Source organism: Salvelinus sp. IW2-2015, unplaced genomic scaffold (assembly GCF_002910315.2).
Source record: "Salvelinus sp. IW2-2015 unplaced genomic scaffold, ASM291031v2 Un_scaffold16375, whole genome shotgun sequence".
NCBI lineage: Eukaryota > Metazoa > Chordata > Actinopteri > Salmoniformes > Salmonidae > Salvelinus > Salvelinus sp. IW2-2015.
In genome coordinates, this window is record NW_019957558.1 from 31272 (window position 1) to 45012 (window position 13741).

The window sequence follows — 13741 nt, forward strand, 5'->3', positions numbered from 1 at the left end:
CGTTCACAAACAATCGGAAGTGTATGAGGAGTTTTTTAAATATATTTAAAACAAATACATTTTCTTGAGTTACAATTATTTAATTATCAGACAAAGCGATCGATGATACTACCTCTAGAAATATTACTGCTTATACAAATTCGTACTCCTAAAAATGTGCCTTTTAGAAGTGAACAAGCAATTACCCAGTTAGTGTCTTCCTCATTATTGTCCACCTCCCCACAGAAGTGGCACAGTAGGCTCAGGTCATCTAGCAAAACATAAATGGCAAGTAGTCTATACATCTTTACATGTATTTTTCTGAGCAAAACAGGGAACAAGAGAATAGTATAGGTTTCTTGTAACATAATTATTTAAATACATGTGTTTTAGTGGCCATCTAGTCAGAAGTTGGATCAAGGATAATTTTGGCAGGCAAGAAAATAGCCGAAATCCTCCCCCCTTTCTAATTTCCTTAATTTTGTGGCTAGAGTCAAACACTTTCTATAGAACAACTACTAGTCGAATAAGACATGAGAGAGATGACACATTTTGGCAAAGATATTTATTTATAGACTAATACACTTGAAACAAATAGCCAAACCGAAAACTGCAGACATTACAGATGCCTCCCCTGCGATCAAACCAACATAAAAATGTTTATGAAACGCAGCCTAACGTGATCAGAAATCTCAACTAGCAAGCAAGTCGCAGCAATGAAGAGTTGAGTGTGTGTGCGTTCACGCAAAGGGGGGGGGGGTGATTCTGGCAGGGGGAGATGTTCAGCACAACACCGGCTCCTGTTTCACTGATTCTAGTTCAACTGCAAATCGTGGTGAACCCTGCTCGCAGCGCCAACTGTTGAGTTTTTTTATTCTGAGAATTATAACCTAACAGACACTATAAAAGCTTAACCACGTTTATTCTTCCCAGAGGGTCCATACAGCTGCATTCAGACAAAAACATTTTCACACAAGCACTGATATTTAACCCTTCCTCCTAGGCTGAATCTCCTCCTACACATCTGTACAAACATTGTATCTTTACTGCTAGGCAGTACACTAAGTGAAAATGGCCATAAACTTCAAACTTCATCACTAATCCATGGCTCTCTCCCCTTATCAATGCCTGCCACGTGATTGCTTCCCTGCACTCAATATTTCAATAGGATCCCTGATATAATGTAAAAGTTATACATTACCCTCTCTCCCTCAGTGACATGAATAAGTATATTTCATATTCTCAGAACCCCAACAGTAGTAACACGTGTCTTCAGTTCAGCATAATCTCTGAGAAAAAAACAGTGTGTCTGATACACACGAGCTTGGTAGCAAGTTCTCAAAGTACAAACAAATTCACTGTCCTTTAAACCAAATTCATGCAAAAACTCACACCAAACTTGAACTAACATTTCATTGCACTTTGCTAGTTAAAGGAAAAGACAGCCAGATTTGTATCTAATCAACTATATTTAAAGGATAGGAGTGCACCCTTGTGCCGCTCCCTCTGAACTATCCGCAGTTTCCCTGTAAAAAATTTATCCATAGCACTTGCAGTACAATAAAATATAAACAATCCAAACACGACAATTTAATTCACACAGAAACATTCATTCTTCAACCCATATTTTTTTTTAAATATATATTTTTAAAAAACTGTTTGAAGGAAACAAAATACACCCTAGGGAAATGTAAAATAAGTGAATTGTCCCTTTAAGCTTGGCCCTGGAAAGGTCAGAACCAGAGATGTTAGAGATATAACCATCCATCTAAGGCACTGTAGCCTTTCCTGAAAATATAGATAGTGACGCTAGAGAATGATGCTTTTGACCTCGTGCTTGTTGACAGAGCTGGCAGGAGGTAGAATAGATACAAAACAGTTAGGCAGAGAGAGTTAAAAAAAAACAATGCCCTAATTATCTCTATCCCCACAAAGAAAGGAAGAACTCCGGCGGACCATGCCCTTGTCAGGAAGTTAGTCCTACCTGTTACTATATACGGTATAAAAAAGGATGCTTGGCTTAAGTGGCTCTCCTGTTAGTAACTAGCTTATTGACAAAGTGATGGTGGGGTTCTCTTGAATATGCCAGGGAACCGGGGACGTGCATGTCCGTGTGTCTGCCATCTGTGTCTGTTTCAGTGTGTTGGAGTGGAGGGGAAGCAGGCTCAACAACGGGCCCATTATCTCAGTATCGGTACATGTGATAGGTGGAGACCCAGGAAGAGGGGTAGGCCCACTTGGGGAACCTCTGTAGCATGTCGTCTAGCTGAACAGTCCTCTGGTCCTCTCCAAAGTAGTAGTGAGATGAGATGGCTACTGAGATCATCCCCTCTGGGCCCTCCTCTCTGGGAGGCTGGAGAGGGGAAATACAGACACATCAAAAACACAATCATATATGGGGAATATATAAATAAACACATAAATGTACATTGTGCACAAATTAGTGTGAAGCTTTTGAAAATACAGTACTAGTCAAAAGTTTGGACACCTACTCATTCCAGGGTTTTTCTTTATTCTTTCTACATTGTAGAATAATAGTGAATATATCAATACTATGAAATAGCACATATGGAATCATGCAGTAACCAAAAAAGTGTTAAACAAATCTAAATATATTTTAGATTTTAGATTCCTCAAAGTAGCCACCCTTTGCCTTGATGACAGCTTTGCACACTCTTGGCATTCTCCCAACCATCTTCATGAGGTAGTCACCTGGAATGCATTTCAATTAACAGGTGTGACTTGTTAATTTGTGGAATTTCTTTCCTTCTTAATGCATTTGAGCCAATCAGTGATCAGGCCTACCACTGTTGTTTCGTCAGCAAACTTAATGATGGTGTTGGAGTCGTGTTTGGCCACGCAGTTGTGGGTGAACAGGGAGTATAGGAGGGAACTAAGTACACACCCCTGAGGGGCCCCAGTGTTGATGATCAGCGTGGCAGACGTGTTGTTGCCTACCCTTACCACCTTGGGGCGGTCCGTCAGGAAGTCCAGGAGCAATGGGCATTAGACCGGTGGAAATCTGTCCTTTGGTCTGATGAGTCCAAGTTTGAGATTTTTGGCTCCAACTGCCGTGTCTTTGTGAGACGCAGAGTAGGTGAACGGATGATCTCCGCATGCGTGGTTCCCACCGTGAAGCATGGAGGAGGTGTGATGGTGCTTTGCTGGTGACACTGTTGTGAATTATTTAGAATTCAAGGCACAGTTAACCAGCATGGCTACCACAGCATTCTGCAGCGATACGCCATCCCATCTGGTTTGCGCTTAGTGGGACTATCATTTGTTTTTCAACAGGACAATGACCCTGCACACCTCCAGGCTGTGTAAGGGCTATTTGACCAAGAAGGAGAGTGATGGAGTGCTGCATCAGATGACCTGGCCTCCACAATCACTCGACCTCAACCCAATTGAGATGGTTTGGGATGAGTTGGATCTCAGAGTGAACGAAAAACAGCCAACAAGTACTCAGCATATGTGGGAACTCCATCAAGACTGTTGGAAAAGCATTCTAGTTGAAGCTGGTTGAGAGAATGCCAAGAGTTTGCAAAGCTGTCATCAAGGCAAAGGGTGGCTACTTTGAAGAATCTCAAATATAAAATATATTTTGTTTAACACATTCTTGGTTACTACATGATTCCATATTTGTTAGTTCATAGTTTTGATGTCTTCACTATTCTACAATGTAGAAAATTGTTTAAAAAAATAGATTTAAAAAAAACGAATGAGTAGGTATATCAAAACTTTTGACTGGTACTGTACATTGTGCGTGAAAAAAAGCAAGGTATGAAATGAAGCGCTATCCCAGCAGGCAAAACTGGTCCAAATGATCATTACAATCAGATAACAGACAGTTTTGTTGTCACCAGCTTTGCCTGCTTGGAACCTTAAATCCCTAATATTCAATACCTGTATTTCGAACCAGAAGTTCCAGGCGGGGGCGTCCAGGCCATGGGTGTAGAATATGAAATACTCTCTAGCCAGGTATAACTGGGGGGTGCTGTCCCCAAACCACCAGCTAGACAGAGAGGCTCCTCGGTGGGGCATGAGGTAGAGGGACATGTGGCTGGGACCTGGAGGACACACATTCAGATATAAAGTCACACACACAGTCTCACACACAACGCATAGGGTCAGGAGTTAATCCTGACCACATGATGTAACAAACTATGGGTTCTAGTCACATGAGGGTAGTGCCATTTTTACAATGGAAAGAGCTGGGAGGGGTAATGGATCTTACAGAAGGTAGGAGGAGAGGATGTAGACACACGGTGCGGAGGATTAGAGGATGAAAGGGACATCTCACCTTTGACTTCAAAAGTCATCTTAACTGTTCCCCATTTTGTCTCCTCTTTAGAAAGAAGCTGAAACTCCACAGGAGACTTGGGAAAGACCTCAGGGGCTGGGAGGTACCAGTTATTCCTGAAAACAAGAAAAGTTGATTTTCTTTTTTACAGCTGTTATTTTTTATTTTTTGCTGAACCAGTCAAAATTTGACAAAGTGTTCAAGAATAAATATATGGTATATGCATGATACAGTAACATTTTAAAAACAGTTCATGTCTTTTTAAGTATACAGTACCGGTCAAAAGTTTGGACACAACGACTCATTCCAGGGTTTTTCTTTATTTGAACTATTTTCTACATTGTAGTATAATAGTGTAAGTCGCTCTGGATAAGAGCGTCTGCTAAATGACTTAAATGTAAATGTAAATGTAGTGAAGACATCTAAACTATGAACTAACACATATGGAATCATGCAGTAACCAAAAAAGTGTTAAACAAATCAAAATATAGATTGAGATTCTTCAAAGTAGCCACCTTTTGCCTTGATGACAGCTTTGCACACTCTTGGAATTCTCTCAACCAGCTTCATGAGGTAGTCACATGGAATGCAATTCAATTAACCTCTCTGGGATATGTGGGACGCTAACGTCCCAACTGGCCAACATCCAGTGAAAATGCAGAGCGCCAAATTTAACTTTCGTGAAATCACACATTCAATATACCAAATTAAAGCTACACTTGTTGTGAATGCAGCCAATGTGTCAGATTTCAAAAATGCTTTACGGCAAAAGCAAACGACACTTATCTGAGGATAACACCCAAGCAAACAAACACAGACCATCATATTTCAACCCTCCGGGCGCGACACAAAACGCAGAAATAAAGATATAATTCATGCCTTACCTTTGACGAGCTTCTTCTGTTGGCACTCCAATATGTCCCATAAACATCACAAATGGTCCTTTTGTTCGATTAATTCCATCGATATATATCCAAAATGTCCATTTATTTGGCGCGTTTGATCCAGAAAAATACCGGTTCCAACTCGCGCAACGTGACTACAAAATATCTCATAAGTTACCTGTAATCTTTGTCCAAACATTTCAAACTACTTTCATAATACAACTTTAGGTATTTTTTTACGTAAATAATCAATCAAATTTAAGACGGGATGATCTGTGTTCAATACCGGAGGAAAACAATGTGTAGCGAGCTTTCAGGTCACGCGCCTCTAACAAAGACTACACTTCTCTCTACCCTCGTTCTGAACAGTGCTACTTCTTCATTTCTCAAAGGAAAAACCTCAACCAATTTCTAAAGACTGTTGACATCCAGTGGAAGCGATAGGAACTGCAAGAAGGTCCCTTAGAAATCTGGATTCCCAATGAAAACCCATTGAAAAGAGAGTAACCTAAAAAAAAAAGATCTGAATGGTTTGTCCTCGGGGTTTCACCTGCCAAATAAGTTCTGTTATAGTCACAGACATGATTCAAACAGTTTTAGAAACTTCAGAGTGTTTTCTACCCAAATCTACTAATGATATGCATATCTTAGCTTCTGGGCATGAGTCGCAGGCAGTTTAATTTGGGCACGCTTTTCATCCAAAATTCCGAATGCTGCCCCCTATCCTAGAGAAATTAACAGGTGTGCCTTGTTAAAACTTAATTTGTGACATTTCTTTCCTTCTTAATGCGTTTGAGCCAATCAGGTGTTGTGACAAGGTAGGGGTGGTATACAGAAGATAGCCCTATTTGGTAAAAGACCAAGTCCACATATTATGGCAAGAACAGCTCAAATAGGCAAAGAGAAATGACAGTCCATCATTACTTTAAGACATGAAGGTCATTCAATCCGGAAAAGTTCAAGAACTTTGAAAGTTTCTTCAAATGCAGTTGCAAAAACCATGAAGCGCTATGATGAAACTGGCTCTCATGAGGACCGCCACAGGAAAGGAAGACCCAGAGTTACCTCTGCTGTAGAGGATTGTACCTCAGATTGTGAAATATTTATTTGGGCTGCAGAGTTCAAGTACCAGACACATCTCAACATCAACTGTTCAGAGGAGACTACATGAATCAGGCCCTCATGGTCTAATTGCTACAAAGAAACCACTACTCAAGGACACCAATAATAAGAAGAGACTTGCTTGGGCCAAGAAGCACAAGCAATGTACATTAGACCAATGGAAATCTGTCCTTTGGTCTGATGAGTCCAAATTTGTCTATGTGAGATGCAGAATAGGTGAACGGATGATCTCTGCATGTGTGGTTCCCACAGTGAAGCAAGGAGGTGTGATGGTGGTTTGCTGGTGACACTGTCTGTGAATTATTTAGAATTCAAGGCACACTTAACCAGCATGGCTACCACAGCATTCTGCAGCGATACGAAATCTCATCTGGTTTGCTCTTAGTGGAACTATCATTTGTTTTCAACAGGACAATGACCCAACACACACCTCCAGGCTGTGTAAGGGCTATTTGACCAAGGAGAGTGATGGAGTGCTGCATCAGATGACCTGGCATCCACAATCACCTGACCTCAACCCAATTGAGATGGTTTGGGATGAGTAGGGCTGCAGAGTGAAGGAAAAGCAGCCAACAAGTGCTCAGCATATTTGGGAACTGTTGGAAATGCATTCGTCACGAAGCTGGTTGAGAGAATGCCAAGAGTGTACAAAGTTGTCATTAACGCAAAGGGTGGCTACTTTGAAGAATCGAAAATATATTTTTATTTGTTTAACACTTTTTTCGTTACTACATGATTCCATGTGTGTTATTTCATAGTTTTGATGTCTTCACTATTATTCTACAATGTCGAAAATAGTACAAATAAAGAAAAACCCTTGAATGTGTCGGCCGTCATTGTAAATAAGAATTTGTTCTAAACTGACTTGCCTAGTTAAATATATGTTAAATTTAAAAAATGAGTAGGTGTGTCCAAACTGTTGACTGGCACTGTACGTTCTACGAGGTTCAGGTTCAGTTTAGGTTTATTTGAACATCTTGGTACGTATGCAGAAACATAAGTCAAAGAAAGATATGATCCGCCTAACTACATGGACAGTGCACCATCAAGTCATAAGACATAAACAAAATCCATCATGGCCAACAGAACTTTAAACAACAGAGCAGACGAGTCACGGAGATACGACAACACATCAAATGTATTGTAATTATAAAAACGTTCCATTTAATTCTGTGGGTGTGACTTACTTATCAGATCGGAACCAGGGGTAGCCACAGAAAGGCCTGTCCTCCTGACAATTGGTCATGATGGTATCATTGATCTCTGGTATGATAGGCGTGATGTGCTGCATGCCAGTGTAGTCAAAGCTGTTGATCCACAGACCTGAGTCTCTACTCTCCACCTGGCCGTCCAGACCATGGACGATACGAGTGGTGTGCTTTTGGGGGAGAGGGGGGGGTCCCCGCATCAGATAATCGTTTATTCAATGTGTCAACGTGTTTGCATCTCTATTTCTAACTAAATAAACCATTCATGAATTTCATTCAAATAATACATTTGTTATTAACTGACTTACCTGGATAAATAAAAGGTGAAATAAAAATCGGTCAAGGTGTGTGTGTGTGTGTGTGTAAGCAGAAAGAGCCTCAGATGGTCTCACCTGGATGAAGACCCGTTTGGGGCGTGGACCAGAGGGGTCTGCTGTGTAGGGGAAGAACATACCACAGGATACAAGCAACAGAAACACAGTAAACACTGTTCCCAGACCTGCCAACAGCCACTTAGTAGACCTGGCCAGGTAGATAAAGTGGAGCTAGAAGAAGGAAACAGAGAGAAAATGAGAAAGAGAGAGGCTTAAAAACACCTGTCATCACATTTTGCTCCTAAGAGACACTTGTAACAAGTGGAGTTTCTAATCTTTCGCTAAAGAGGTGCAGTAACTGTACTGACAAAGAAGGAGGAGAAGAAGAGTATGGAGAGGGTGACGATGGTGGCCAGGACCACATCAGCAGGGTATGTGTTGCTCCTCCCCAGGGTGGGCGTGAAGACCTCAAACACCAACCAGATCAGGAACATGAAGTGGACGTAGGGCAAAGCCAGACCCAGCTGGTAGAGCACAGAGTACTTCACCGAAGCACCTGGAGATATAGACAGGAGAGATACATTTACATGAACTAACTCTAACCCAGCTGGTAGAGCACAGAGTTATCCACAGATACACCTAGACCAAAGCAAGACAGGAGGGACATATTAACAGCCAGAATAATAACAATTCCTGCCTTTCCATTTAAAGAAACAACGGTTAGACACATCAATGCATCAGTGTTGTTGCTGAGCTGTGAAAAAAATACCTTCTGATTAAACATCACACTTAATAATAACAACAATGGGACCATTGAACAGTATCCAGTAGGGTTGGGTCGATATATGATTAAAATAGAATATCGTGATATTTGACATTGACGATATATCGTGAAGTGGAAGAAATACTATACTCCGTTTGAACTTCACAAATAAAAACGGCCCTTTTATCAGTTAGGCTGTACCGATATGTTGACAACGAAGTCCAAATGAATTAACTAAGCCTCGTTTTTTTTTGCCACACAAAGATTATTTAAATGAGGATGTGACTATAATATTGTAAATCGGTACAAAAAAATGATTTGGCCGTTATTGGCGCCAAACGATCATATTGGATATCGAGACATTTGGAGTAGCACACCGCAAATATCACCCAACCCTAGTATCCAACACTAACCAGTATCCATTTATTTTCCGTGAAAAGGAACTTCCTCATGGGAAAGAAATTCGAATAAAAGTTATAAATCTGTAACACAGAACCAGGTAGTGTGGTACAATGTTTTGACCACTCAAGTCTCTTGACCTCGGAGTTTGAACTCCCTGGCGAGGAGCAGCTTGGTGGCCAGGGGGAAGGCCACCATGAGCATGGGGACGTAGGCAGAGCAGAGGCCGTTAGCTGTGAAGTAAACCAGTGCGCCACACCACAGCAGCAGGCTCACGTCAAAGTAGAGCTCCCCCACCTCCAGACGACGCGCACCCTGGAGGAGGAACAGACAGACACACGGAGTGAGAGGGGTCAACAAGGGCATGGAAGAACCCTGGTGACATCTATATCAGGAGAAAACCATAGAGAGACAGGTCACTAAGGGCAAACACATTATCACCACTTAACCGCTGAAATATTATTCTCCCAAAAAAGGCCCATCAATTTCAGTTCATATCAATACAATGTTCCTTGATTCTCAGGGGTAGTTGCACCTCTTAGCTACATAAAATCAATAACACGGAGCACGTGATGCCGCGGAGCTGAGCAGACGTTGACAAACCGAGCTCTTCAAAGTTATTCTATTATTACCTAAATAACAACGTTGAAACAATATTCTAACATCGGCTGATAAATTGTCAAGTACTTACCTTCCCAAAGAGCCATGGACCTCCGGCCGAGAGGCAAGAAGAACGACCAAAACGTCGTTGATTCCTCAAGATAACGATAACGCTAGCAAGATTAGCATTAGCCCTCATAACTCAAACGACAGTTCCAGACTGTTGCTCTCGGCCCCTTGCGAGCCTGCCGACATGCTGGCTACTCTCCTCCGGGAAATTCAGGATGGTAACAAAGGTCTTTCTATGAAAATCGATAAGAGAACGGCTGAACTCCATTCTTCCATTGACGACCTGAAATCCTCCATGAATGATCTCCTTTTGAGAACGACTGAGGCAGAGTTGCGCATTAGCACAGTTGAAGACMCCATCGCTCGACATGACCAGGTCTTGATACAACTGCAAAAGGACAATGCCTACCTCAAAAACAAGGTAGATCAGATGGAGAACCAGAGCAGACGTAGTAATATCCGTGTGGTGGGATTGAAAGAGGACAGCAAGGGCCGTGACCCGGTCCGTTTCTTCACTCAATGGATCCCGGATGTCCTAGGCACAATCAACTTCACCAAGCCACTGGAAATCGAACGCGCCCACAGAACATCAGCGCCGAAACCCCGGCCAGATGAGCCCCCACGGRCCGTCCTGATCAGGTTCCTCCGTTTCCAAGACAGAGAGAAGGTACTGCAACTCGCAAGAGCCAAAGGGGACATAACCATTGATGGCAAGAGGGTCAGCCTTTTCCCGGATATGAGCGCGGATCTCGCAAGACGTCGCAAGCAGTTCAGACCTGCCGCCAAAGCACTGAAGGAGAAGAGCATCATCGGCTACCTCATCCACCCTGCGCGGATGAAAGTTCAGTACAAAGGCCGAAGCCATCTCTTCAACACACCGGGAGAAGTGTACACTTTTCTCAAAGAACTGAGCAACGTCTGAGCCAGGGCGGTCTCTTTGGGGGATAAGATGCAGTTTGTTTGTTTTCTCTTATCCGGACTGAACCGCTGATATCCTCCGGTCGCTATAATTGATTTGTACATTTTCAACTAACCGTATCTTTCCGGGGTGAGTTCTATTACATTTACAGGAGAGTATATTTTGGTTTAGTCCATATCACTGGGCGAAGCAAATAAGTGGGTGCCGCGAGATGAATGCTGCGGGGGACAGGGGAATAGGAGAGATTGGAACAGATATAGAACTCTGGGCAGGACATTCACTCTCTATTTACATTGATTCTACCCAGTAGAAGTGAGAGGTTAAGTCTCATTTACAAAGGGTCACCCTCTCACCTGTTGGTAAAAACTGGCCAGGTTGAGTTTATAGAGGTTGATTGCAGGTTACATCTCACCATTAGGCCAATATGTGAAGCCATAAGGCGACAATCTAAAAGGTAAACATTGTGCTTGATGGTATGAGTGGTCATAAGACAGATCAGGTAAGATTCGCTGTTTAATCTAATTGACTTATATTCCGAGAGATTGAACTAAAAATTAGTAGTAAAAGGATCATGCAAGGTGGAGAGGGAGTGTTCTTGGGTTTGTGTAGAAATTAGATGATAGGTGTGTCCCGCGAAAAGAGGTGATGCATTTTATGGGTGATGATGGGGGCGCCACCTGCAAGATGTAGTAGTAGGGCACAGTTTCTAGATAGCCTAGTCCAACGGTTCGAGTGGTGAGGGGCAAAAGAGGTGGGGGCTAATTGGGACCTTGTCTGTTCCCCTATAGGCAGAACTAGAAAAGAGGAGGAAGTAATCCGTTGGTAGCAATCTGCTTTAGGAATGATTTGTAAGAGTGATTTTTAATTAATTCTACAAAACACGGGTGCTAAAGCCAAACTTTTCAAAGACGCGAAAGAGGTATGGCATTCAACGACCTATGAAAGGCCTTTTCACTCGAGGGCGTGGACACTAGGTATTTTGTTTTCTGTTAGCAGGGTGAATTATATCAGACATTCTGAGATTAATTGGAGACAATTATTAATTAGCAGCCAGTCTTGATCTGGGTTTGACCAGCAGGGGAAGACATGATCAGTCTCTATAGATAGCTTTGGTGACCAGTTTACAATCTGTGTTAAGGAGAGGACGGATTGGTTATATGAGGCGCACTTTAGTGGATTCTTCCTTTCTTGTGGATTACAGGTAATCTGCTTGAGAGAAAGACTCTGGAAGTAGTTTGTCTTCTTCTGGCTTTTTTTAAGTACCTAGTCCTAAGGTAGGGGACCAACGCCTAAATTCTTTATAGAATGTGGAGGGAGCTCATCCTCCCCAGGAGATTTATTAGAAGGTAAGGATTATAATGGCTAACATTCAGGAACTGAGAAGTGTTCCTCAGCGCGCTTCGCTTGTCTCCCCTGCACCAGGCATGGGAGGTTGAGAGAGGGCGAAGAAAGTGGAGTCGCTCTACATGCTAGATCATGTTGATTGGGAAGTGTGAGGTCTTCATAGGTATTGGTTCTTAAAAGTTATTCATTAATTTTCAGTAGGGTCGAAAAGATATCTCATTAGTAAGAGTTACTATAGCATTAATTGGTCCTCCTTACTTTCCTCTGCTTTCAGTTGCATGCAAATACTTTGTGAGCTTTCCTCTACCAAGGTCGTAATACGCTGTTATTTGATTTTGTGGTGATGGCCCTCTAGCTTGATATGTGTTAGAATGAGTTATATTATCAGTTTTTTATTTATTCATAAGAGCCTGTCAAGATCTTTAGTCCGGCCTCTTTGGGTAGGTTTTCCTCTAGCTCTGAGATTTCAGATTCAGGGCAACTCAGTTCGCAGCCGTGTTTTTCTCTTCAGCCTTTAAAGTGTAGGAAATGATCTGTCCCCTTCAATAGGCCTTCAATGTGTCCAGTAAAGAATGAACTGTCAGGAGCGGAGGGTTTGTTGTCAAAGTGAAAATTTTGATACTGCTCTTTGATGAATGCACAAAATTCAGGTTGCTTTAGGAGTGTCGAATTTAGTCTCCATCTATATTGCTCATTTACCTGTAGGAATGGAGATTCGATAATACCAGGGGAGAATGGTTCACTAAGCCAATCTGGGGAGATACTCGATCATCTACACTCTATGAAACAGTTGTGTCGATATTAAAGTTATCTATGCGTGTGTTGTCTTGTGTGGGTGTGAATAAAAAGAGTAGTCCCTATCCTGTGGTCAACTGTCTCCAGAGTGTCTAGTAAATTGAGATCTTTCATGATGACATGGTGAGCTTGCTGGCTTTGGTAAGAAGTGAGGGTTTATTAAGAGATATCAAGAATTGTATCTAAACAAATTAAAATTCTCCAACCAGTAAACCATGCTGGTGTGCTTGAGCAACCTGAAGGAGACATTCTGAATAAACATATGGTCATCGAAGTTAGGAGCAAGATTATTCAATAGGGTCAAGACTCTGAAACATAATGCCCCTGCACAAAACAAAACCTTGCAGAGGGATCAAAGATGGTGTTGTTGACGCAGAAGGGGAGTGTCTCCGTTAATCAAACTTGCAGTTCCCTCTTGCTTTTGGAGTTAAAAAGAGGACGCCAAAACTTGTCCCTAAACCATTTTCCCTCTTCAATTTCTCTTGTGTTCACTTGGCTGTGAGATGTGTTTCTTTGTAAAACAACAGATGTCCACCTTTAATTTCTTAAGGTATGTATAGACTCTCTTTCCTTTTAATCGGCTGTTAAGACCTTTTAAGTTGAATGTGACATATTTAGTGGATTAGCATAGTTTGAGTTCAAATATGTAACTGATGGAAATCTATCCTATGTAGATAGTTAGGAAATGTTCAACTTTGGTTTGACACAGACGTGACCTATGTTGTTCTTTAGGCAAGGAAACAATAAACATAGAAAAAGGGAAAAAAAATAAAGAATCCCACCACGCCGATTTGTTAGACTAAACCACAATCCACAATCAAACATGAATACACTTGTAGAGATCGTTGCTGCTTCGGCTTTCCATCTTGCTCTTACTAGCTAAACTTGGCGTAAACTAAAAACCTGCGAGTTCTCTAAATTGGAAAACAAACGTTGTGACTAGACATTTATGGCTGAAAATATTTTACTGCCCAGGTAAGGGCTGCTTGAGTCTCTTTTCGAAAGATTAACATAAATGAGGGGGGGAAGAGTTGGGGCCTAA

At 41.9% G+C, this 13741-nt stretch overlaps 1 protein-coding gene across 1 annotated transcript; it reads right to left on the bottom strand.

The window, feature by feature from the left end:
• Positions 1 to 2075: 2075 nt before the first annotated feature.
• Positions 2076 to 9422, bottom strand: LOC112080570 (endoplasmic reticulum metallopeptidase 1). The gene is made up of 7 exons (XM_024146373.2): positions 9113 to 9422; positions 8179 to 8366; positions 7889 to 8041; positions 7476 to 7666; positions 4283 to 4398; positions 3886 to 4049; positions 2076 to 2332 (listed from the first exon to the last, which is right to left on the bottom strand). The coding sequence occupies exons 1-7, from the start codon at positions 9336 to 9338 to the stop codon at positions 2165 to 2167; spliced, it is 1206 nt and encodes a 401-aa protein (XP_024002141.1). The 5' UTR covers positions 9339 to 9422; the 3' UTR covers positions 2076 to 2164.
• Positions 9423 to 13741: the final 4319 nt, after the last annotated feature.

What these genes read in the sequence shown, in the direction of transcription:
- LOC112080570 (XM_024146373.2), bottom strand. Translation starts at nt 9,338, where the DNA reads ATGCCCTTGTTGACCCCTCTCACTCCGTGTGTCTGTCTGTTCCTCCTC. An exon ending in CAGGGAGTTCAAACTCCGAG is followed by an intron (nt 8,367 to 9,112) that starts GTCAAGAGACTT and finishes CTATATCTCCAG; the next exon opens with GTGCTTCGGTGAAGTACTCT. An exon ending in CCCTGGTTCCGATCTGATAA is followed by an intron (nt 4,399 to 7,475) that starts GTAAGTCACACC and finishes TCTTGTTTTCAG; the next exon opens with GAATAACTGGTACCTCCCAG.